This window comes from Sinohyriopsis cumingii, chromosome 5, assembly GCF_028554795.1.
Source record: "Sinohyriopsis cumingii isolate HCF-2022 chromosome 5, ASM2855479v2, whole genome shotgun sequence".
Taxonomy (NCBI): domain Eukaryota; kingdom Metazoa; phylum Mollusca; class Bivalvia; order Unionida; family Unionidae; genus Sinohyriopsis; species Sinohyriopsis cumingii.
In genome coordinates this window covers 9,422,019-9,449,112 of record NC_142965.1, presented here as the reverse complement: position 1 = coordinate 9,449,112, position 27,094 = coordinate 9,422,019, and the positions used below count along the sequence as shown (strand labels likewise).

The 27,094-nt window shown below is 34.8% G+C and overlaps 1 protein-coding gene across 1 annotated transcript in view; it reads right to left on the bottom strand.

The window, feature by feature from the left end:
• LOC149798610 (uncharacterized) overlaps positions 1 to 27,094 on the bottom strand; it is a 141,670-nt gene that overhangs the window by 77,175 nt on the left and 37,401 nt on the right. The window contains exons 16-18 of the mRNA XM_089957272.1: positions 25,812 to 25,883; positions 23,467 to 23,636; positions 22,257 to 22,462 (exon numbers count right to left, since the gene is read on the bottom strand). Of these exons, the coding sequence (XP_089813398.1) occupies positions 22,257 to 22,462; positions 23,467 to 23,636; positions 25,812 to 25,883 (448 nt within the window). The remainder of the gene's footprint in view (positions 1 to 22,256; positions 22,463 to 23,466; positions 23,637 to 25,811; positions 25,884 to 27,094) is intronic.

Genomic DNA, 27,094 nt, shown 5'->3' with positions numbered 1-27,094 from the left:
GGAAATAACACGGTGGAAATCTCCACAACGGTAATAATACAAACGTTGTGAGAAATTCACACTGTTATCAGTCCACCTACAAGGTGGCAAAGTCACCGTTGTTACGGTTGACCACCTGGATTCTGACCATAATTAGTTATCAATAGTATGAAATGCAAGGAAGAATTTGTAGAGAATGTCACAAGTAACCTGTAAAAAGAGTAATTTGTTTTCTATTTATTATTTGAAAAGGACATTGCAATAAGTTAAGTGTATTGGCTATTTTGTTTTGTTTGTATATTTGGTACTTACAGAATCGTTTGACTAGAATCTGTGATTGTTAAGAAGACTGTCGAAAAAATCCTTAACCGAACCACGGAATCCCAGTTTCTTCACAACCTGCAACAATGAAATGCAGTAAGGATGTTTACATTAAATTGTTAATTTCTTTGTTTTATTCTACATTTGAAGTAAAATGTGTCCGGGTTAAGACTAGGAAGTTACCTTTTCGTCTAAATGAAAGAGAATCTACTCGCTTCTTTCATATTGTAAGTAGGTAAAGCGAAATTGTTCCTTTTACTGTAATTATTTTAAGAGGTTCATATATATATATATATATATATATATATATATATATATATATATATATATATATATATACCACGAGATTTAATCAGTTTTCTTTATACAGGGAGTGGTTTATCATTGATGCATATATTTTATTTATATCACAGACAAACGCGCCTGTTAGCACTTTGAATGGAGTTACCATATGCTCTGGGCAACTCTATATTGACCGAGTGAATGAACTACTCATATCACTGCGAGTGTGTCCGCTACAAAATGTAGTTCTATGATTTTTCTCGTTGTTAACAATCACATATGCAAATTGAGAAGTTGATTGTTTTCTTTTTGACTTCTATTTGTATTCAAATTTATAAAACCAATATAAGACACACACATGATTTAAACATGAAATATGGTTTTTATAAAGAAAGTAGTGCACTACAAGCACGGTTAGCTACTTGTACACTGACCCTGAACTGTCAAGCATTCACGTAATGGCGCATGACAATTAGCGTGGAATACAAACTAAGCAAAATGACGAACCAACAAGAAGTAATTAAAATATTTTAATACATTCACAGTTAATCTAAAGTATTGTTCTGCTTTAATTAAAGACTATAAACTTCTCTCTCTCTCTCTCTCTCTCTCTCTCTCTCTCTAACGCTCGTAATTTATTCTCTCCACTCCAGATTTTTGCTTATTTTGTCCCTTACGCATGAGAGGGGATAGGGGAATAGATGGAAAAAGAAAGGATTCCGATGAGATTGTGTACCATTTTAATTTCATTTAGAAAACAGGGACTATTAATACTTTTTATCGTTTCTTTCGTATGTCATTTATGATTTATGAATGAGTATAAATTCATCATTGGTCTATAGGCCTGGAGTTGAAAGAATGTTTATATATTCGTATCATTGCGCCATGGGCGGATCACAATTTGATATACCGATAGTATTGGTATATCAATTTGCTTTAGAGAAACATTTGAAATGCCATGTTAATTTTAATATATATATATATATATATATATATATATATATATATATATATATATATATATATATATATATATATATATATATATAGCGAGCGACAGGAATACTTTTATTTGGAAAACTCTGGCGTAAATATAAGCATTATGCATGGCCTGAGGGCAACCAAATTGTTCACTGTTTCATACATAATCTATTAATAAATAAATCACTTAGGACAAATACAGTCTACAAAAAGGTTAATTCACTTTACGTCAACACATGACACACTCCACTCAACATGCAGAAAAATCATTTAAGGACTCAATGCTGGTTCACTTCAGGGGTTTACGAGTCAGCCACTGATATAAGGTACATGCCCCGGTAAAAGCCTTCTGTGTTCAGTGTTGCGTGTCTCAATAGGCCCCACATTTTAAACATGCATTGATCCATAAACAACAGTGGAGTTGACTGACGCGTAACGACTGAATTCGGACCCAATGACTATATATTTCAGTAGCTCTTTCAGTTCGAAAGGTGTTTAATACGGAGATTGGTCAGGGCATGAAAAGAAAACGTGTCTTTTTTATGAATGGTCAGTACTGAAGGATCCCCTGAATTGGACCTGGCATCGCACATCCCAGCCAAATGGTAGGGTTTTACTTCCCCTCCAAGACTGTATTTCTCCTACAGTAGTAATAATAATAATAATAATAATAATAATAATAACAATAATAATAAATTTGGTTGCCAAAACGAGGATTGCACCTAACATCATAAACAGGGCAAGAATCGCAACTTAAATTCAAGGATTTCAGCACAGAAACAGCTAGCCAAACATTTAAAAATAAAATCCCATTCGTACGTTAGTAATACATAGCTTAATGCGTATCGAGTTTGACAATTTGTTGTATTTTCTTTCTACAAAAATGTCACAGGTTCGAGTGTTAATTTTCTAAGATTTTCAAATGCTACTTTCATTTTATTCATATATTGTGATACCTTTAGAATCAATTGCGCTAATACAGACTGATGTATTTTGCAAATGAAATGTTGTGTTTATGAAGATTTTGATATAAGTTTGACAATTATCAACTAAAAGTACAATAATGCCAAGTTTGCATAAAGTCCTATTTAATTTAACTTTTTTGACATGGTGACAGATTTATTTTAGGAGAAAGAACATCAAATAGAGCGGTACTTTTTTTTAAAATCACAGCAAAGCTATCTTGGCATAGTTACCTGACAAGATACATAAATTGATCATATAATTCTTCATCTTTCTAAAAGCGTTGATACATGACTCTACCGCTGTCTTCCTCTGTTTCGATGGTTGGCCCTATATATTATAAAAAAACATTACATTTGAAGTCGTGATTTTGTTAACGAGAATTATGAAACATTTATCACTTTCAATTTTAAAGTTGGCAGGAGATTCTCTGAGTCTGATATTATCAGTTACTTTGCCTTTTTCTGAGAAGACGGTTTCATGTGAAACTGTTCTTATTCAGGGAGTAGAGAGCGGCTTTATTTTAGTGTTCCTCTCCATTTTGATAATTTGTTATCGGGCTTGATCCCAGGAGCCATGACAGTCGGAACAGTATCGTCATTTCCGATGGTATATAGTCAGTTACTTCCAGTCAATGACCTAACTCGAGATAAGGCTGCATCAGAAAATCGCTTATATTGAAAACGAAATCCCTGATCTATGCCCAGAATGTGCAGTTACATGAGCTACGGCAAGAAAAGCTCTTAAACTGATGTTGATTAGGAAATTATTCCTTTTGCTGACACATTTATTGGTCAGGCTTTTGATTAGGTTACGTTTGATCCTCTAATGGATCAGCAAAACGGTATTGAACACAGTGATCCCTTTTTTAACTACTCATTATAGTTATTTTAATAATTTTAATTTTATCCTCTTATATATAAAACTACATCCATATCTTTTCATAAATAGTTGCCCAATGGAGTAGTATATTTTAGTAATAACTTTACCTGTCAATCTCCGAAATTAGCTAGTTTTCCAATATCGTTGAAAGGTTTGTTCGATGGTGACTGAGTCGGGTCATCACACAGTTTTCCTTCTTTTTCTCTTTTGCCTGAAATAGAGCACTTGGTATATGATATACAGTTCTTCATATTAATGACGAAAACGCATATGTGGATTGACACTTAAGCAAGAAACCGGAATATATTAATCATTACTTCTGCTAGATATAGTGTATTCATACCTACACTTGCGTTTAATATCACTGATAAGAGTTTCATAGCGCAGAAAAATAAAAAAATGTAACATTACTCCCTTCACTGAACAAAATAACAAAATTTGTTTCTGTTGATTTCCATTACCTTTTGATGCAGAAAGTCTTTCTTTCTTTTACCGTTGCAGCAAAGAATTAGATTCTACCATATAAGTATGGTTGATAGATACATAAATCAAAACGGCGACTGTTGGTGAGAATCTAACGTACATTGTGCAGGACATTTTCGAGAATTTTCATTTACGAGACTTACCACTGACACGTTTTGAAGTGTTCTATTGAGTTGAACTGCAAGTTGAAAACTTTCAATCGTTTCATCGATCTGAAAACGAGAAGAAACACAACTTTTCCAGATATTACTTCGCACTAACTGATCAGTGTCAGACTGGAATATTGTCTATTGTCCGTTCTAAATATATATAGAGAGAGAGAGACAGACAGACAGACAGACAGACAGAGGCAGACAGACTTGCATTAGTTCCTATTTTATGAAATACGGATCCATATTAAATATTCCATGCACTGTCTTTCTCCAACACGTCATTTAATGCTCGACATTGTCTATTTATTTCATATAAATAATGATCAAGAGTTTCTTGTAACATGTACGGTGCTTTCATGCTTATCGGTTTAAACTTTATGTCTAAATGGGCAAGTGTTTGTGAGTCTACTACCAAATTAATCAACTGATTAAGACATATTCTTTGTGACTTTGTTTTTTGCCTGGACTAGTACAAGTATGTCATTAGATATGTATAACGTAATATTCTGACGCTAATTTATATGCATCCATGCTAAGTATGTTTATCTGGCACACCTGCCTCTGCACAAGGTGAAGGCAAAGTATATATTTCTCGAAGTCCCCTCTGGTTGGTGTTTGACGGCATTGCCGGACCGGCGAGCAGATGTATGCCACTCAAAGAGGTCACATGACTCAATGCGCCGTATCTATAAAAGAAAAAGGGATATGCCTATACATTAGAGAGTAAGAGCATGAGAAAGAAATTATCAACAGAGCGTAAATACCACATTTAACGACCCAGCGAAGAACTTTGCATATAAGTGTGGTACCGTGTCAATATACAGTCTTCCAACTCATTTTTGTTTAATCTATTATATATATCCCTCCTGTACAACAAAGATTGCCTGCATTTGAAAATATATCATAGTTATATCTAGTAATTTGTATCTTTTCACTGACTTGGTTAGTTTCGAGACTCATAGAATTCCCTAAATTCACAAATTCACATACAACAACGCCACAAGGATTTACCAATCTGTGAAATCTGTTTACTTTCGTAATTGTCCTGAAAGCAAAATACACCGACTCCGATGAATATTGTGAATAACGAATTCCTCTCAAATTTTATCTTATTAAAATTTTGAATGATTCTGCAGACTGATCATAAAAGATAAATGAATAAGTCTCCTTGATATATGAAATGTAACCTGACCTATGACGCACTAAACGTTTCTGAAAAATTAGTGATTTTGTATGGAAAATTCAATCAAATTGTAAACAAGTTAAGGACTTCGACTTAAATTTTAATAAACATCTTGTTTAATATTTATAATCATGAGAAAAATTGGGAAGACAAAAAAATGACAATAAGCATGTAGTTGGAAACCCTTCCATAACTAACGGAAATAAGCCAAGCACACAATATAAATTAAACATAAACCACATTCCACAAAGCCACAAGGATTTACCTATTTGTTATCGTAATAGTCCTGAAAGCAAATTTCAGTGACTTTGGGATGTTTACAATAAAAGGATTCTCTATCAGTGATCAATTTTTCAATTGCAAAACCAGAGTTCCTTCCTAGCTCGCCATGGAAAAGTGCACCCTCTTTTTATAGCCCGCTCAGACCTACATTCCCCCAACTCCACACAGACGGTGAATTAGAACTGCCAACTCAAAATCATTTGCATGTATTAGGTGCCGTCGTCCTTCGCCAAATAAGTGTTCCATGTTTTTTCAAACAGTGTTCCAGAAATATCACTATTATTCCAGTTTGTGTGTATCGTATTTTTTACCCCCATTCATTGACCACGATGCCACATGAAAAGCCCGTGTACTAATTTTAGTTAATTTCCACCCAGCGGTTTAAGAGGAATTGTGGTTACGGACAGATAATAAGTCGCACAATAGTTCATAGTCTTTATGATTGCTTATAATAATACTAAATTTGTTTCACATTTGTCTTCCAAACTGAAGTGATATTTGTCTGAAGACCAATTGTAAATGAAAACATAAAATATATTTTCATCTGTTTTTATATATTGACATGAAATTATATTTAAACGAGTACGATCATTTTGTTTTCCATAGGTAATTACTCTTCAAACAAGAATTATTTTCTGTAACTATAAATGTCTTTTATCGATTCCTCTTATGACAAAACATAGCTCTCTAAACATTAGTTGATCAAACAATAAATACAATTTCCCTCAGTGGACTCCATCTTGATTCCCTTAACTATGCCTAAATAGTAATCAAGTAAACTATACAAATTCATGCATTTTCTGGAGAGTAAAAGTAGTGCGTTCTGTTCCACTTCTAAATTTGTAAAACCAAATTGATACTAAAGCGTATTTTGTTGGGGATTTTTTTTCTTCTTCTCTTGTTCTCTTCAACACGAGGATCAGATTGTTTCTGTCACACTTCTAAATCCTGTGTGAACCACCACCACCCTCCAAGAAAAAAAAATAACCGCCTCGTGCAGGCAATCAGCTCATTAGTTGAACTTATACAACGGTCTTAACTGACACACATATCACTGCTGTTTTAATATTATTTTAATGACGGACTCTCCGGCTTGTCCTATTTCACAACAGGTAGCAGTTTCCAGGATCACCTACAGCATGCAAAGCTTCGTTGCGCAAACAGTACGAACTGTTTCTAAGAACAGAAATAATGGCACAATCCAGACAGTGATAAACTCAAACGTTTTCATAGAGATGATATAAGATCGTATAAATTTAAGATACAAAGAACAAACTCATTATCCAATAAAGAATATTTGTTTACACGTATCTATAGGGATAAAATATAGTCAATTCGGTGACGCAAAGAAAGTTTGTGTCATAAAGTTAGATCAAGAATGTATTTGTATAACATGGAAAACTGCTATAATGGCTTTAAAATAGAATTTGGTCATCTGCATATCGCCATTTTATACCATATGAAATATAGGGGCTCTTTGTCCATTATTTGTTCTGATTCGTGACGGACTTACTAACTTAAGAATTTATTGACATACGAACGTGTGAACGGACAGCAGCAGACCAATATGCTCCTTTCGACTATCGTGGTGGGTCCATGCAATCAAGTATTTATTTGTTCCCGAACTATGCAATTTGCATAAGTTAGGGACAGTTACATATAAACCCCCTTGATTTGCATGCGTTGATTGTCTGTAATATAACGAGCCGACATCAAGAACGCAATGATAGCTGTTATGCGAGATCCAGATTGGTATTTTGCGGTAGGAAGGAAAGTAATGAGTTAGAAACTCAAGTGGCATTCATAAGCTGAGAAAGGCTTGAGTGATTAACATAGTAGTGTTATTCTGAATGAAACAAGTATTAAATTCCAGGATAACTTTCGGACAGGTTATTGTTGGCTAAAAATAATTTGGGGTTTGTATTTCCTCTCTGGATTACTGACAGTGAGAAATGAATGATGTATACATAGTTGCGCAGAAACGCATGTATTAAAAATGCCCTTACCAAATAAAAGACGAAGGTGGAGTGGAATTTGTCAGTGTGACAAATACGACTGCATTGGAACATACCTTTGTGCGTGCTCTGCAGATGTACTGGCATTCACAGACCAATGCACAGGCCAAGGGTGCGACCTGTGTCTAAAACCCGAAAAAGTCCGTTTTGGATAAATCCAATGCTTTAATTTTACATATTGACATGAATCCAAGAGTATGAACTTTATCCTACACAAATTGCCAATTGCATGATTTGAACATTATACAGCACGGCATTGTAATGCTTTCATAAAAATCAACTGTTTGCTTCATCTAACATTGCGTCGGTCAATTTTACTTTCACGTTTATGTTGCTTCATTAAGCGAAATGACGAACCAACAAGTAGTAATTAAAATATTGTAATATATTTACAGTTGATATAAGTCATTATTCTGCTTTAATAACAGTACTCTCTCTCTCTCTCTCTCTCTCTCTCTCTCTCTCTCTCTCTCTCATCTTTAGATGTCGATGGATGACACAAGCGAAGTTCCTCTTCGCTTGTTTTTCATATATTTTCTCACGTATCTCGCTATGATGGTCCAGAGAGAGAGAGAGAGAGAGAGAGAGAGAGAGAGAGAGGGAGAGAGAGAGAGAGAGAGAAACAGAGACAGAGACAGATTGACAAAGAGAGAGAGAGACAGAGGCGGCTTTTTCATTTTCATATTTAATTAATAATAATCGGATTTTTGAAAATTATAATAGGTTTAAGAAACAACAACAACAACAAAACATTAAATACATCACAATATATGTACCACGTAACCGCGAATGTACCATATGATGTCGACATAGTTTGCAACTTTGTATTATTGATTATATAAGCAATTTAGATAAATTCCAAGGAAATTGCACACATACCGTTACAGCGAACTATATTCTTGTAGATTACTTGGTGCAAGGTTTTCATCCAGTCCAAATTCTTTTTCTGTCTCACTCCAGATTTCTGCGTATTTTTTCCCTTAGGAATAAGAGGGGAGGGAGAACGAAAAGTAAAAAGGATTGCCATGAAATGGTGTACCATATTAAATTCATTTAGAAAACTGGGATTATTTAAACTTTTTATCGTTGGTTTCATGCGTTACTAATGATTAATGAAGGGACTGCGCACAGTTGCAAGGGCGCCGTTGCAAGAATGTTTATATATGCGTATTATTGCGTCATGGGCGGATCACAGTTTGATATGCTAATAGTACTAATATATCAAATTGTTTTATACCAACATTTTAAAAGCCATGCTACTTTTAATTTATTTGTTATAAATTTATATAAATATAAAAAAATGTTATTCCGTGATAGTCCGGTATATATATGTGTGTGTGTGTGTGTGTGTGTGTGTGTGTGTGTGTGTGCGTGTGTCAGTGTGTATCAGTGTGTGTGTGTGTGTGTGTGTGATGTACCTGACTGTCGCGTAATTATGGACATTTATTGTTACGAATATTTCGAAAAGATTGTCCTCGGGTTGCTCTGTGTACAGTGTTACCTGAGGGTAGTTTATCTATAACATGTATTATTTTGATGTATTGAGTTTGGTATTCTATTCTGCACGAGCGAAGTGCTTACGATCGGAAAACCAATTTTATCTTGAGCGCACAGGCTGTGTATTGCAACATAATGTACTTATTAGGCTCAAGGTACGTTCGAAATTCACATTATGAGAAGCCTTATCAGTAAGCGGTCCACTTTACTTCACAATGTCTCCAGCGGTAGACGTATGTCTATTGTATTTTCTTACCTGTACTATATAATACAATTGTTTTGTTTTTATTGTTCTAATATTTATTTTGAATTTTTTGTAGTTCCGAACTGTGTAATGTATTGTTAGATATTATTATAGTATGGTTTCAAGTTCACCAGAATATAACTGAACAGAAGGATTGTATTCACATTAATTTTGCAGGAATTAAAGGATGAGAGCATGTTACTTCCAAGATCTGTTAAGATTCTTGTCAGATACAGGTTCACATACGAACCTGATTATGATAACTTTACACGGCAGTCGTGATTATATTTTTATGAAATGATCAACTCCACTTACGCGCATGCGTCACGTACGTCATTGCATGGTAGCCATTCCCATGTCCCTGATATTAAACGATATATAATATATATAACATTCAGCTGAAGGTGCGACGGAGTTGTATAGCGATAGTGACGAGTTATGTTGCATCTTTGTCTGCACCGTACGTCAGGTGTTTCGTCCATGGTGCTAATTTGGGTTGGTATATTTCTCGGTGGGGACGTTGGCCCTGAGGGTCTGCATGGAACAAGAGGCTCTACGGGTCCTTAGGAAGAACGTGAGAGGGTATGGGGGGGGGATTCGTGGTGGCTCATTGACCATCCGGCAAAGCGGTGGGGTTGAAATTACCTTGTGATTATGAATGGGTGTTCGATTTTTCTATCTTCAATCATTTAAACATAAATATCGTATTTTCGTTTATCATTCTAAGAGTCTTCATTGTAGTATGACCCCAACACGGTTCATCTTGTTACACTGACCTTTTGTCCTGATTTTTTAAATAGTATACAAGAAACTTTTTGCAGAAGTTTCCCTCGGATATTTTGGGTGCAAGTGGGAATTTCTATATATAGATTTGGTAACAATTCATTACTGTTTTATTAGCATGTGGAAGTTCTTTACAACAGTATTCAGATATAATCGAGAAATTATAAGGGTTATTGAGAACTCGTTCAAAGACAGTCTGGATTGTATGATTTTGGTAAATCGGGACATTCAAGACTTGGATTTCATTAGGAATATTCTACACCTTTGGACTTATGACATTTACAAATTTTAACTTTAATACTGAGAAGTAAATTACACGTTGATCTTACTAAACTTGTTGATCTTGCTTATTTCTGCTGCTTAGAACAAAACGCAGAGTACTAAGTGTGTGTGTGTGTGTGTGTGTGGTGTGTGGTGTGTGTGTGTCCGTTCCTAAAAACTTCGTTTCAATCAAAATAGGGGAAGAAAAGATTCTGCCAATCAAACTCCATACCTGTCGAGAGACGCTCCGTTCCATCCAGGAATATCACAGCGTAGAAAAACCTCTTGAAGTGATATAAAACACACGATTCTGCCCACGAGTAAGCGTGTCATACTCAGTTGAGTAATGGGTGACAAATTACTGATATGCATTCTTATTTATGTTTTAATCTTGTTTACAAATACATTCTACCATCGAAGTAACAAAATCCTAAGAAGAACTCAGTGTCTCATTGAGAACTCAAACGGCATAAAGCAGCTCTCGGAGAACAACACTTCCACTCTTAAGATTTCTTCATCACCGGCTGTGAAAAAGCACATAGTAAGCAACTTATCAAATGTCAGGAATAAGTAATTTATAAATGAAGACTTCTGTGCCTAGTAGATGGCATAATCTCTCATTGAAAAATACAGTACATACAAATTTTCATTAAGTTATATTCTTTCAGCATTCTAAGTCGAAACGGATTGAAATGTATCCCAAAAACATACGTCTCATTTTATTCTTGTTTGGAATACGAGGATCTTACTGTATTGGACGAAATAGGGGTTTGCACTATGCAAATCCCATAGGTTTAATCGTAAACAACGATTTTGCACACGTTTTTATTATATATGGGAAGATTTTTTAAGAAAATGATAAAATGGAACCACCATTTCATCATACGCCTGTATGTATAAGTGTAATACAAAACAGTATTTTTTAATAAAAATAAAAATGGCTGTTCCTGCTTTAATACCTGATTTATATAAGCTGTATTTGAAAGTATCGCGGTATTTCGTATTACACGATGAACAAATAGTATTCGTCGTTTTCTGAGATAAAAGATGGGTGGCTTTGTTAAAAATACAAACACGTCTTTGACCGCTTTCCTCCTGTCAGGATGATTTCAGCTTCAACTCCCCCCCCCCCCCAACATGGATCGAGATAATTTTAAAATCTCAATATGATTACAACTTCTTGTAACAGCTTTGTTAAATTTTATTTTAATATTCTCCTTGTTCTTAGTATATTTTCCTTAAAAAATATTTTCATTTAGGACAGGTGTAACGTCGCCCACTTAGTAAGAGGGGTGGTTAAATATTGGATTTGGCTGACGTTATCTAGATGATGACCTCCCTCGATATTATAGCTCGGTGTGAGTGGAAAGATAGAATTTTAACAGAGAACTGAGCAAGACCATTGTGAAGAAATAATGCATTACGAGCCCGCTTGTACAAGAAAATAACACAATTTAATCAATAATAATTAATACCAGCCACTCCAATTCAATCTATGTTCTGTCAAAAAATTTAATGGCAGTATCTAATTTGGATTTATTTCATCATAATAACTAGTGGTGAAAAGTGCTCAATGTCCACGACTGATTGCATCACCTTCCTCCCCTTGATCGTGTATCAACGTCTTCCTGTTTCCTCGAACCTTCCTATTCTCTACGCTTAACCCCTTTATGGACTTCATCGTCCTTTATTCTGAACTCGTTACTTGTATTTTTGGACTTCCGTCTTCGGACCGTCCCGTCTCTCCCCAGAAAGCTGTTCCTTAAATGACAAAATTACCCCTTAATCTCTATGTACCCATTTCTAAACGTACATAAAATTCCCTCACTTACGCTACTCAGAAGTATACTGGCTATCCACACTGCATAAATTCTGAACTAATGCGATAGAACATCACCCTCGCTTCAAAGCGACCAACCATAATTAACATGTTAGCGGTATATCTAACGTTACTATATCTCTTTATCTACGCTACCACATGCTCGATTACTATTGCATAAAATTCACAAAATTCTAGCTCCCAGCAACCCCTAACTTAAAAGATCATTTAAACATTACGAAATCAGATATAAATATGCGATTATCGCTAACTCGCGATAATCAGTATCGTCCTAACAGACAAATGAACTTATTGCATATAATCCTATGAAATTCTACATATATGAAAACTTGGATAGCATGAACTCGTCAATTCAATCCAAGGCCATTTCTTTAGAGGCATGGTCATTCCCAGTCCCTGTGCCATGTACACCTCTGGGTACAAGTGTTAACCTGCTTCTATTTGCTCCATTGTCGTTGTGAAGTATTTCTCCATCTTGTTTTAGTTTTTAGCAATATTTTTCTTTCCTTCTTGCGTTGAATTTCTTCTAATAAATGCGTTGAACCACGGTAGAACGAATTTTATTTTTGAATTGCGAATTCATATGCGCTTAGATGAGAAATCATTCACTTGTCAGCACTCGTTATGCATTAATAATTTTAAATCAAAATCGAATATATTCGAGTGCTGTAAATGTTTTTATTATTTTTCAAAATAATTTACTTTAAATTTACTCTTACAATCACTGTCACATCTGTCTGCGTGGCTTCGAGTCTCGTGAGAAAGCTTGCCGGAAGCTTCTCGTAGGTCGGTGGTTCTTTCCGGGCTTTTCCCGGGTTCTTCCTCCACCATTTATACTGGCCGCCATGTACAGCTTATCTTTTCCTGAAAATGGCGTTAAACCCTATAACAACAACAACTCTTACAATCACATCAATTCAAGTTACACTGATTTATATAGATATAATGCTTTTATTTATTGTTTACTACCTCGTGCTAATTTGTAGACATTGGATTCCTTTCGAGAATAAAGAATCAAAGATATTTAGGAATTTAGTTGTTCTTGGCTAAATATTGCATAATTTCTTTCGTCACTAAATATTTTCTCGTATGTTGAGCCACATGTTTGTGTTATATCTACTGGTCCTCTGTAATAAAGATTTCTCTCCAGTATGCTGTAATTTGTGTTGGCATCCCACTCATGTCTATTATATAAATAGTGTAGGTAGTAGATTGTAGGTTCCAGTGCCAACACCTCACAGTTTTATTTACATACTCTGTAATGTCAACACGATGTCTTTTACAAGGTAAGTTGAAGCATCGCGGGTTAGGCAGTCTCATGAGATGACAACTTAAGCAACAATTAACATACGCGTGGAACAAATTTAAAAAAGAGCAACTCGGGGGTGAGTTCTCATTTGGATTTTGTGGATTTTTTTCTCCAAATCGAAAGTGCCAAAATTACATCTCTCCAAAAAGTGTTTTAATGAGCTTACCAATTTCGTCTAATTTTCTCCTCCCTAAATTCCAAATATCCTTCATATTTCTAAATATAGTTGTATTGACCAGGATCTGCCACGCTCCATCCTTTTTTCCAGTAATCTAATTTTAATACACCTCCTGAAGGAATAAATGTGTCATATTTAATCCTCCCTCCTTTCCTGGGGATGCTAGTATATCAAGTTAATTCTCTCTACTTCTCCACCACATAAAAAGTAAATATGGTACGATACAGTTTTGCTTCAATATTTACTGATGGATTTTGACGTGCTGAAAAAGGTGTATGAATATGGCGGAACAAGAATTTTTACAACAACTACTTTACTTACTACTGATAAATGTCTTTGACTCCAGCTTGCTAGAATTCGTTTTGCCTTTGTTTAGTTACTTCCTAAAATTAATTTCCACCATATGTTGAAAGTCTAGAGAAAAACCAATGGCAAGGAGTAAAGTTGGTAGAAGCCCAATTTAGTTCCATATCAGAACATATTTTTTTCATTGGAAACTTTCTTGTTTACAATCCAAAAATAGTCTTTGCTTTTGTTTGCTACATTTCAATCAGGATAATAGAAGGAAAAAAAAACTTGCAAGATTTTTATAACTGATTAAGAGAATGTTGAGATTTATCGAAAAGATTAAACGCGTCATCAGCATTCTGACCCAATTTATACTCATTGACATCAAAGATGAGTCTCCATACATGCACATTGTGACTTAAATCTGATACTAAAATGTCCACACCAATAATATACAAAGAATGTGCAAGAGGATCCATTTGATGCCATGCTTGATTACTCTAATTCTGCTTTGTGTTTTCCTTCTAAATTTTTTAAGCGCTACCCCATCAGTCTGAATTTCTAATATTTCCTGTTCAATTTTCGTACCTTTGTCCCGTTCCTCGTTTGTTTACCTAATATAATAATCTTTAGTTTCGGATCTTATTTTCATTATCAAAATCGCAAAGAACATACAGGAAACAGAAACTTGAAGAGACTTCTTAATTTCCCCTACGTAATATTGATTTATCGTGTCGGTTATACACGTTTTGACCAAATCAATATAATTGTTGTACCTCAACAGTTGAGCATTACATTTCCAATGCCCTTTTCCCTTAGGCGCCTTTGATAAAGCGACACTGAAAACATCAGGTAAATGACCAACGTTATGCCCTGGTAAGACAAGTGCATCATCTACATTCATATAAATATCATCTGATTCCAGTCAGTAATTTAATCTACTTGTTCCAAAGTCTATTTTTGCCTCCAGGTATACGTCTTTACGTTTTGATTGGAATTTATCTAAAGGTCGATTAACTCCAGTTCCTTTTTCAGATTTTGGATTGCTGCTCTTGAATGAACCATGCTTGACTCTAACACTCCTATATAAAATGTGTATGTTGTTATTCGTGAAAACAGCAACCATGCATGACTCTAGCACTCCTATATAAAATGTGTATGTTGTTATTCGTGAAAACAGCAACCATGCTTGACTCTAACACTACTATATAAAATGTGCATGTTGTTATTCGTGAAAACAGCAACCATGCTTGACTCCAACACTCCTATATAAAATGTGTATGTTGTTATCCATGAAAACAGCAACCATGCTTGACTCTAACACTCCTATATAAAATGTGTATGTTGTTATTCGTGAAAACAGCAACCATGCTTGACTCTAACACTCCTATATAAAATGTGTATGTTGTTATTCATGAAAACAGCAACCATGCTTGACTCTAACACTCCCATATAAAATGTGTATGTTGTTATTCATGAAAACAGCAACCATGCTTGACTCTAACACTCCTAGATAAAATATGTACGTTATTATTCATGAAAGCAGAAAGTTTAAATGTACAGATTCTTGTGGAGGAATGCATGAAGTAAGTGACGCCTCGAATTTATGTGCGTGTCATTCACGCTCACATAAAATAAAAACAGGATTCATAAAACCATCCATGCTGTTACAGTACATATAGTACATACTGACGGTTTGGCAGTTAAATATGAAAAGTGTACAATGGACAACAAGTGAAACGGATTCACCGGATACAGACCTTTCCAAAAGGTACAGGAAAAACCGAATATAAATTACAAGTGGACGAATGAATGAAAAATGAAAAAACGGAAGAAAAAACAAATATAAAAGAGTGTATAATTATACGTATACAAGGATGCAGCTGGCGGGAGAAAGAATGAGCTACAAGACGCATTTATTTTTTACTTTCAAGTAGTTAATATGACTTGATAAAATGTTATTAGCCAGTAAATGAGAAAATATTATTGCAAATACATGTCAGGGCCCTAAGCCTTGTTTTAAGTGCACAGACCATTTGATGCGGATTATTTAGTTGTGATAAGACCAAAGTCAGATGATCGCCAGATAATGTTGGTTTACTTTACATAGCCAAAAGCACGTTACTACAAACAATTAACTTGGAAGGAATTTACATCCGGGACGCGTAAATGCTGCTGATTAGCCTATCGTTCCAGTGGTCTAAAATTATGTCAGTGCTGGTATCGGTCTTTCTTTAATTTCAAGAATGGCTATGGCTATTTCCTGACCGGTGGCCAAACTCAGAGCTGAAATATAACAGCTACCAGGCCACGTTTTAAATAAATTTCGGTTTAATGAAGTTCATTTCCGTGTTAAACAGAAATCCGGAACCAAAAACATGTGTCCTTTTTTTAGATGAATGGGCTATCGGTATACTGCAAAAAATTGGATTGAGTGTAAAGGAAAGATTCGGGTCCTGTAAAAAAAAAAATCGGTTTTAGAAGAATTTATTTCAAAAGGATTTTGACTTCACGAAGTTTAGATCTTTAGAGAATTTACTATATTAATAATAATAATAATAATAATAATAATGATAATAATAATAATTATTATTATTATTATTATCATTATTATTATTATTAATTATAATTATAATGGCAATGCCTCAAGACAATAATATATTCTGTACATGCCAATCTTGTGTATGATCCTATGTACTTACCTATGACTACGTCTCATTATAATGGAATATCAACAAAGATTAACTAACAGAATAGGGATAAGGGTCGGATTTATTATAATGCCTCATGCAGCTTACAGCTATTACCGATCAAAGAAATACTTTAGTTGACAAATATGTCGATGAAAAGACGGTCTAGGCCAGGTATCTAGTTCAAATCATTCAGTGGCAAAAACATTATGAAACATTTCATAAAGCGGCTTATACAAAATGTAGCCAGTTTAAAATGTTAGAAACAATAAGAAAACGATGAAACAATCGAATTTTATCAAAACTGGCTGAATGAAGAACAAATGTGCATTGTTTTACAAATTCTGGATCTCGTTGCGGGCCTTAGGAAATAACTCCAAGGGCCGTGTGTTTGAGACCCCTGGTCAAGACCAGCAGTCGGGCTATTGTTACAAGTCGGACATTCTTTGAAGAAAAAGAAACTTCTGACAAAATGAGAATTTTTCTTTTTTTTTCAGAACAAAACTGAAAAGCAACAGGTGCTTCCGCCATTTCAGACCTTTAATTGTCCCTTAAAGCTACAAGAGACACGGGGCAGAAAAAAAAGAATACAAATCAGGGACACATAAGAATAAAAATCTGACATATGTAAGCCACTTGAATGTACGGGATCAAGGCTCTAGGGACAAAATTCAAAATTTCATAATGTCAAATAATGTTCTTATATACAATTTGGAGAAATTTTATAGTAATAATAATAATAAAGATAACTAGATAACGTCAAACTCTAACCATTTTCTTACCGTAAAGCCATACCGTCTTGACGTGTTTGACTTGCATGAATTTCGTGATAGGTAAAATAATGCTATTTGTACCACATGGAAGAAAGTTAAAGACGTGCTTGAAGCATCAACAGTAGTAGTCTGTCTGTACACCTTTATCAGCCTCTGAAACCGTTTTGTGTAATTTGATAGGACCCCTTCCCATTTGCACGTACCTTTATTTCATGGAGAATGAATGTGTTGACATCCCACGAGTGTCTATTATAACAATGAAGTAGCTAGTAAATTGTAGGATTCAGCGTCAACACCTCCCATTTATGGCTTCAGGGTCAACACCTCCCATTTATTATCAACCAACTTCAGCCTAGCGTATTTACAGGGTGTCAGCTATATTGTCAGTTGAAGCATCCCAGGTTAGTCGAAGTATTTAAGAAGTTAGGCAAAAATTAAAATACATATTGTAATTTTGCTGCTTTAATATATTTGCGGAATACAGTGGTACTTATCGCGGTATATATGCAAATAGAGCGGTACAAAACGTAATTTGATATGATGTTATTGTAACAAGATAACCGGGTTGGATTTCGGATGTAAAACAGAACACTTTTGATGGTGATACAAATACAATGTTTAATGATGACTGACTTGAATGAGAAAAGAATTATGATTAATACGTGCGTGTATAAGATCAAAATATTGGACAAATTAACATAATCCGCACGAACCTAATATTGCAACAAATGAAAATAAAAACAAATGTCCTTGCACAGTACAAGGACAAGGGTGAATGATTCACTAATTTCACACGACAAAAAAAATGACTTTTATTCAAATAGTAAATATAAATTTGCTTTACTTTATTTAAATGAGGCATTTTACTGAAATAGTAAAATGATGAAAACAAAGGGACAGATATACAAAATATATTTACAATCCCAAAACACTGGGTATTACAGACCCCAAAATTAGCCCACGGCTAAAAGATTACATGTATGGAGTTATACACTCCATGACCAGCACACTAGGCAACCAGTCACACTGGTCAATCATGCAGTCAGTATTCCAAGTAGTCACCAACCACCATTCAATTCCTTGGTCAATCAAGCAATAAGCGCCCACCAATCGGTTAGCAACGCCGGATTACTTGCTACTCGATCAGCAACACTGTTCACTCAGCTCTACGGCTGCTATGGTTCAGTTTGACAGCTGATATGGTCAACTTCTACGGTTGGCTCTACAGCTGGTACCACGTCGACTCCAATCAGCTCTACAGCTGCGACTCCGATCAGTTGAAAATACATCTGACACCGTGTACTATGCATGACACGGGCATATACGATAAAATGTAATGACGTTATATACGGTAAGCTATACAGATTACATCATCGACACAACAATTACAAAATAATAAACAGGTTCAGAAGTGAACCTACCAGTGCCCGATAAGAATCCTACAGTACTAATCGTTTCTTAAAAATGCAACTTTATATTGCTAATATACATCTCTTGCTAAGTCACAAACAAGAATAGAAAATGTTTGTTGAGTTATACTATGTAAGCCGAAGCTACACAGAAAATATACAAAAATAAACGTGGTAGTACGATAGTTATAACTTACACACGTGGCCTTAATAAATAACTCGCATACCTCTACAGCTGAAGATGTGCAAGTCCTTAAGTAGACCGCTTACTGACAAGACGTTCCATAATGTGAAGATTTTAATCTTACGGTGAGACATTTGTACACAGAAGATGAAGCCATACATCGTCTGTGCGCTGGAAGTATTCAGTTGTTCCCATCGTGTGGCATTTGATGAACACATCTCACTGTTTCGAAATATTGTACAATATACATAAATCACCCTCGGGTATCGTTATACACAAGAAATGAGACCCGAGTACATGTATTTAATAAATAAAGAGATTTTTACAATTCAGCGACAGTTATGGGGCAGTAAACAAGAGATAATAATATTGCAACAGTTGGGGCGTGAGTCTTTGTTTTAAGTTGACAAGTCATTAGTTTGAGAAATATATATATATATATATATATATATATATATATATATATATATATATATATATATATATATATATATATATATATATATATATATATATATATATATATATATGTGTGTGTGTGTGTGTGTGTGTGTAATAAGGACATGGAAGATCGGCAGATAAACTTAGCTACCTTTGCTTTGCACAGCTACAGGTACTTTACAACAAACAATCAACTTTGAAACAATTTACATCAGTTATGCCTAAACGCTGTTGATCAGCCTATCGCTCCATATTCCTATGGAAAGAACTAAAATCAGAATTGCCCTGAACACTTCTTGACTTATTTCAAAATTTCTCCTAATGCCCCCATTAGTCCATGTTGGACTAGAATCATTTATGAAACGATTAACTGTTTTAGACCAAGATTAAATTTTAAATTAAAACTGATTTAGATAACAGTTCCAACCATTACTTAGATAGTGCCAGTCCTCACAATAACAAAGTGCGCATTATCAACACTCGCAGACATATTGTTCATCGCACGAAGACAAAGAAAAGAATCTGGCTAAAGTCACTACATAATACTCATAACTAAAAATCACGGAAAGGGTCGGGAAACCTGATCAATGGACTTGTGAACAGAGAGAAAGAAGTACGAACCCAATTTCAAGCCTGCAAGGATCAGGGCATGGAAACCACCTCACAGCCTCTGGTGAGGAGGAAGTAAAAGCATGAGGTATGGAAACCACCCCAAGGGCTCTAGTGGGCAGGAAGTACAACCCAAGAACCAAGTAAGTAAGGGACAACTCAATATGACTGAACGGAACAAAGATCAACCCAGACCAAATTAGTATTACTTAAAATATATACTTTATTATTCTTATACACAACTACACCCCTATGTGAGGACAATGGAACACACAATGTAAGAAAACACGTTTCGGAAAAAAATCTTCATCTCTCACTAAAAAACAGCTTGGGGTGGGGCGGATATATGATATGTCAACATAATCACCGGTTGAAAACTGTCACCGCTGGTGTCGGTCTATATTTTAACAATGGCCTATGGTTATTTACTGACCGTTGGCTGAACAGCTAACTGACCATGTTTTGAGTAAATTTAGCTTTAATCAAGTTCATTTTACCGTTCAAATGCAATGTGGGACCAAACACACGTGTCCGTTTTCAGAACAGAGGGATTTTGGTTTACTAAATAATTATTTAATGAATTTACGGAAGAAGCAATTAGAGTCCAGTTAAATAGATTTCGATTTCAGGAGGATTTCGGCTTGTGAAATTTAGATCTTTAAATGTTGCACTTTAATAATGATAATAATAATAATAATAATAATAATAATAATAATAATAATAATAATGAGAATAATAATAATGAGAAAGACCATAATTTTATCTAATTGACATACACCAAGATTTGTGGATTTTGGTTGAATATATATTGGCATCCCTTCCTGGGTAGATTTTAAGCCGTTCTCTAAAATCTGTTACGGTACCTGTCCCCAGTGAATGGAATACATGATTATCTCAATGGGAGGGTCAACAGTCACTTGCAATACCATCGCCCAAGTGAACGAATATGAATGACTCGTCCCCAAGTAATGGAGTAAATACGTATCTCGATGTGACGTTCGAAAAAATTAGAGCACCTGTCGTCTAGTAATGAAATATACATGTATCTCAGTGTTAGGATGGAAAGTCAGTTACTGTACCAATCTCAACGTAATGGACTGTACATGTTTCTCGATATGAGAATGGGAAGTCGGTTAAATTACCCGTCCCAAAGTAATGGAGTATACATGTTGTTATGGGTTGAACACTTTTTCCTTCAGCAAACGAAAGGCTATATATGGCGGCCAGTATTGAAGCTAGAGGAAGAGCTCGGAAAAAAACTCCGTAAGAAACACCGGCCCACGCGAAGCTACTGGCAAGCTTTCTCACACACCCACATTGACATATCCTGAGACTCGAACCTACGCGGATTGTGAGATGACACTGATCTGAAAAACCGAGCCATAGACCATTCAGCAACATAAGGACACGGATGTACATGAAGCTCATTGGGAATATCGAAAATCATTTAAAGTACCCGCCCCCACGGAATGGAAAATAGGTGTAACTCGATGTGAGTAGTATACATACAGTCATTCATTCTAAGGAAATAAAATGAGAGAAAGAGAATTTATGTTACACGAACCATCGTTCTTGTGCTCTACAATGAAAATTTGTGTCACAAGAGTTATCTACCTTATAAAACGCTCTATTCATGGCAGTGATGGGGTACTGTAATTCACAACAAAAGCATAATTTAATGTGTATGCATTTTTATTTGACGGATTTCCATTCGACTGTAAAAGGAAGAATGTGTGTGTGTGTGTGTGTGTGTGTGTGTGTGTGTGTGTGTGATTTGAATCAAATAGCATGAAATAAGTTATTTAATAATTAATTAAACAAAGAGTTTATTTATATTTCATATAAATCCCCCAGGCACTTGTTTCCAAATCTAATAATATATTATCCACTTTGCTTACTCTTCGCATCATTTGAAATGAATATGCATTCAAGTTAACTAATTAGAATAATAATATAAAAAATTATGATAAAGAAAAAATATATATATATAAAAATTGGAATATGTATTTTACATTGGAAACTGTATTTAATAACAGCAAAATTGGATAGACTTTTCTTATAATAATATATTTTGAAAGCAAGATTTGTTAAAACTTTGGAAACGTAGCATTAGACAAGTAAGATAATATAAGAGCATGCACAAATTACACGTGCAAAAATAATCAATGTAAAAATTCAGCAAATACATTTGTTCATTCGAAAACTTTTCTGCAGTGAAAACTTATACATATGATAAAAAGAATAATTTGCAGAATGATATAACAATGCCAATGTATAGTACTATAAGTGAGCGATACGTTTTGTCACCTCCTGCTGTTGCAGAGATTTTCTTTTCCTGTATCCAGCTAGTAACTAACGTTTCGAGCACATTCATAGGCATCCCGCCGTTCTCTAGAATCACGGAATGAAATTCCTTGATGTCGAACTTTGAACCTAAAATATAAGCAAATGTCCTTCTCAATGGCAAACACTTGCTGTAAAATCAGGACGATTCGTTCGATCAAAAATTGGGTGGTGTGTGTGTGTGTGTGTGTGTGTGTGTGTGTGATTTTAATTTTAATACATCTTTAACCATTTTTCAGTGATATATCTACGATGTCTGCAGTGTGGCAGTTTATAGTGATGTCTGGCACTGGCGCAACACGCCGCAGAGATGTCCCACCCAGTCAAATTATCCTGACACCAGGCCGACCAGTCCTCACACTAACGTCTTCATGCTGAGCGCCAAGCGACTCAGGTGTATGTGCCATTTGTATGTCATCGGTATGACTCGGCCGGGGTTCGAACCTGCGATCTCCCGCATCCGCGGCGGACGCTTTAACCACAACACCACCGGAGCGGTAGGGTAGTTTGGTAATCGATGATTACACGAGAATAACATTTCGTGCAATTTTTTCCCTCAAAATAGGGTGGTTTGGTAGAAAACGGATGACTACGCGGGAATAAATATTCGTGGCGTCACAGACTTTACATTCGTTACATTAACTCTCAATCTACCACAATATATTTCGTAGTCAATTTAATCTAATGTATATTTGTTACCCTCGGAAAAAAGAAATGATAATTCTGCACGAGCATACATAAATGCATGCATTCATACATTGTCTTATATATGTTACTTTCTAAACCATTTACGTAGGAAGTATTGCATTATTAGTCTGACTTATCAAGAGCAAAAACCAATAATATGCTTAACAAAGGTAGGATATAATTAGTGTGTCGCTTTAAACGAACAAAATAGCATTTCAATGGAGTTTACAGACACGGCAATCCACTCACATCATGTATTTATCCATCCATACGTAGTTGAATTGTGTGAACCATAAAAAATAAACCACAATTCTCAGTGTCGGAAATGAAACGCAATCAAACAATTATCGTACTTCTGGAATCAAAATGGTAATCGAGGGCGAGAATGCAACAAACAAGACACATACCCAACTGCAGTTCTGCCGTCGTCCTAAGATCTTTTATCTTAATTTCTCCAAGCTTGTAAGCGCAGGCTTGTCCAGGCCATGTAATGTAACGATCAATTTCATTGGCTGCACTTCCGGGTCCCATGCCGGTGTAGTTGGTCATGTACTCAATAGCTTTATCACGTGACCACCTGTAATATTCATCACCGAATACAGTTCATTGTATCATTAATACGTTCCTGATTAGTAAGTATCTAGGTATTGAAGAATTCAGACACGCATAATTTCTCTCAGAATTTCTCGTCCGATGGTACATCGTCAACTGAATCGAAAAGTCTCAATACAAGCCCACGAACCTGAGTCATCGACCTCTCACGGAAATCAATCAACCGTATGGTAGGTAAACGATAGATTAATTTTTAATATTTCTGCATCCATCTATTGAGCAGGAACATCTTTATCTGCAGATCAAATTTAGTTCCAGAACTTTTATTTTTCTTTATCTGTACACCAAACTTAATTTAAAATTCTTTGTTTACAACACCGCACATGGTCTAGAGGTATCTGCTGACCCAAAACCTGATTACCCTTAGGAACCTTAAATTAGCATCCAGGTTTGTTGTAAAAAGAGGCGAACTCTTACCGAGCCCATATGACGACAGCGAAACTTTACATAATTACATATCTCTGTTTATCTCTCTGTTTGATGAAAGTTGAATGTTTTGCTTTTATAAAATCAATCAGTTTCGTCGTTTATTGTCACAAATTTGATTGAATAAATGGTCATTGATTGGTTGGTTAAAACGTTAACAGCACTGTATTACAAAATTTGGTTATAACATTCATAGGAAATGTGAGTAAAGGGTCTTTCCTACGGACACACCGAGGCATCCGTCCCTTGGATTTAGAGCGTGGCATTCTACCGAATGAGCTACCACTGCTGACATGTTTCTTCACCAAGTTAGTATTCAGCAATATGAATCATTCTCTCTATCCGAAATTAACATTTAATCTGAAATTATGTTTTTTTGAGAATTGTAATGGCGGCAAGAATATGCAAAATTAGATTAAAAGTGATTTAATGAATATAAATAATATTGTAGAAAGAATATATTATTAATAACTATAATATATAAATGCAAGCGTGCGCGCCCGCAGCAAAACATAGTTTTGGACTGATTAAAGGTAGGATAAATAACCAGTTTCAGGTTCAGCATGTGTGGTTGTGATTTTCAGATCCCTATATGGTGATTAAATATCGATTATTATTACTAAAATTGTAGTTTTTAAAAATTATATTTAGTTTGCATATAAAAACCTTACTACTCAATATGAAAATGCAGAAAGAATATATATATATATATATATATATATATATATATATATATATATATATATATATATATATATATATATATATATATATATATATATATATATATATATATATATATATATATATTCAAGTGGCATCATTTATTCACGACCTTTCTTGGAAATTTCCGTAATAGGTCGAGGGTTCAGGGGTGGTTGTTCGGTCGGGTTGCAGCTTCTAGTCAATCTCCATTGTTCATTTCCTTACGATGTCTTCCCCATGAATGATTTCTGCAGTAAATTACCATTCAGTACGTATGTATTCCTAGTCTATGCCAATATATTAGTATATCATTCATTATCAAAGCGTTACTTCGCTTTCGGTCTGATTAACTCTCCAAATACTCTTCCTTGAAGCATGTAAATGAGACCAAAATTTAAAGGGTCTACCGTCATCTGACATTGGACTTGACATTTTAAAATATATAATATGAATAAAAGTCAAACAGGTGTAACTGTACAAGATAATCTAAAATCTGGGCACCAAATACACTAGGTCATAGAATAAATATTTAGTGTTTCCTCTAAGAGTTCTCAATGAGATAACCGCTCACTTGAAAAATTTGTATCCAATTAGTAGTTGGCCAACAGCCTATTTTAGAGTGGAAAACATTGTTACATTCATTTGAAAAAAAAAACGATAATTGGTACATTAAAACCTGCTAATAGCAAACCATAATGTACTGGCGAATTGTTCCACAAAACAAGTGATTTCAAGGTACGAATGATTTTCTTACGTAGCTTTTACAGCCAGAATTGAATAGGTGCTTTGTCGATTACGGAATACGCAAAATTCAAATTCGTTTTCATTTGGATTATATGTTTGTTTCCATATGTACCCCTTGTGCATATAAACACTCATAATTTCGACATTAACGTACATGATGTGTATTTCATTACGAAAGTTTCATTACTGTTCCTACAAACGTTGGATTTACTCACCACTGCTCCTTTTGGTAGGACATTAATGAGAGGATTTCCCGAAAACTCACCCGTAATAATGAATTCCTGTATCCACAACCAATCGGACAGCTCGGAGGATTTCGTAACTGTAGCGGCCCATCCTGTAATATTCAATAAAAAAACATTACAAAGACACATGACTCATTATTGCATTGAAATATAATCTTCATTATTGTTATAATGAGCTAACAATATTCTCCCTGTGACTACCGGATGTTGGTTTGAAATAATTCCTTATTAGCATTTAAAGTTTCGGAAAATTAAAACCATTAAATTGAATTTAAAAAGTGATTGACGACTTAAAATTGTAATAGGATAAGAAAATAAACTTAAGATAAATAATGAACACATATATAACACTATGGCTTTTGAAACAAGTTATAACAATTATTTAATTACATTTAGTTATTATGTGATTCGTCAAAACACTCATGTGATAAAATCAAAGACTTGTATTTTCTTCTATTCTAGCTATGACTAAAACCCTTGTTGGATATTATGTGACATTATCTATATTATTTCTGTACGTATGTCCTTATTCATGTCAGTCACGTCTTCCCCATCACGATCTATACAATAATGTTTGGTATCATCCTTTCTAAGAGACGAGAGGCTATAGAATAGCATGTGTATCCGCACTTAGGCTTTATGGTATAATGGAAATGGGTCTGTTTAAAGACAAATGATAATAATATTTTGATTTTTACTACCAATGATTCACGGGTATCGATGTCACGGTAACAGTGACGTGCATAAACTAAATTGTCCCCCTGAAGTACGTTATGTCAAATAAAAAGCTGTTATAAATGATATTCTAGATCTGCTAAGCCATCCAAAAACTATGTCGAAGTCGTATGAGTTTGCGACCCTGTGATGTTAGAGGTGTTTTTTATATAAGAAACAATAAACACGGGTTAAACTTTGGTGATCTAATATAGAAAGCACATGCTTTCATCAGTGGTCTACTTTTAAAACATACGGTAGGAAGGCCGTCATAAGATGTAGATTTTGTGTTATATGTGGTAGTTACCTTATTATAGTGTTATGTACGTCTGTATTGGTGGTTTTAGTTTTGTCCATGATTGTAAATTGTAATGATTATGTGTAAACAACAAATGATAAAGATAATTATTGTCCCTGATTGTAGATTATAGTTTAACATAATGATGCTATAAATATGTTGTTTACCTGGATTTTAGTTTCAAACCCAGCTTTGATAGTGAATCTATTTATAGTTTGGGGTAATTTGATCGTTTAATAGTTTATACTTTATACATTTCGACTATCATCAATCCATAGGAAGACAATAAAG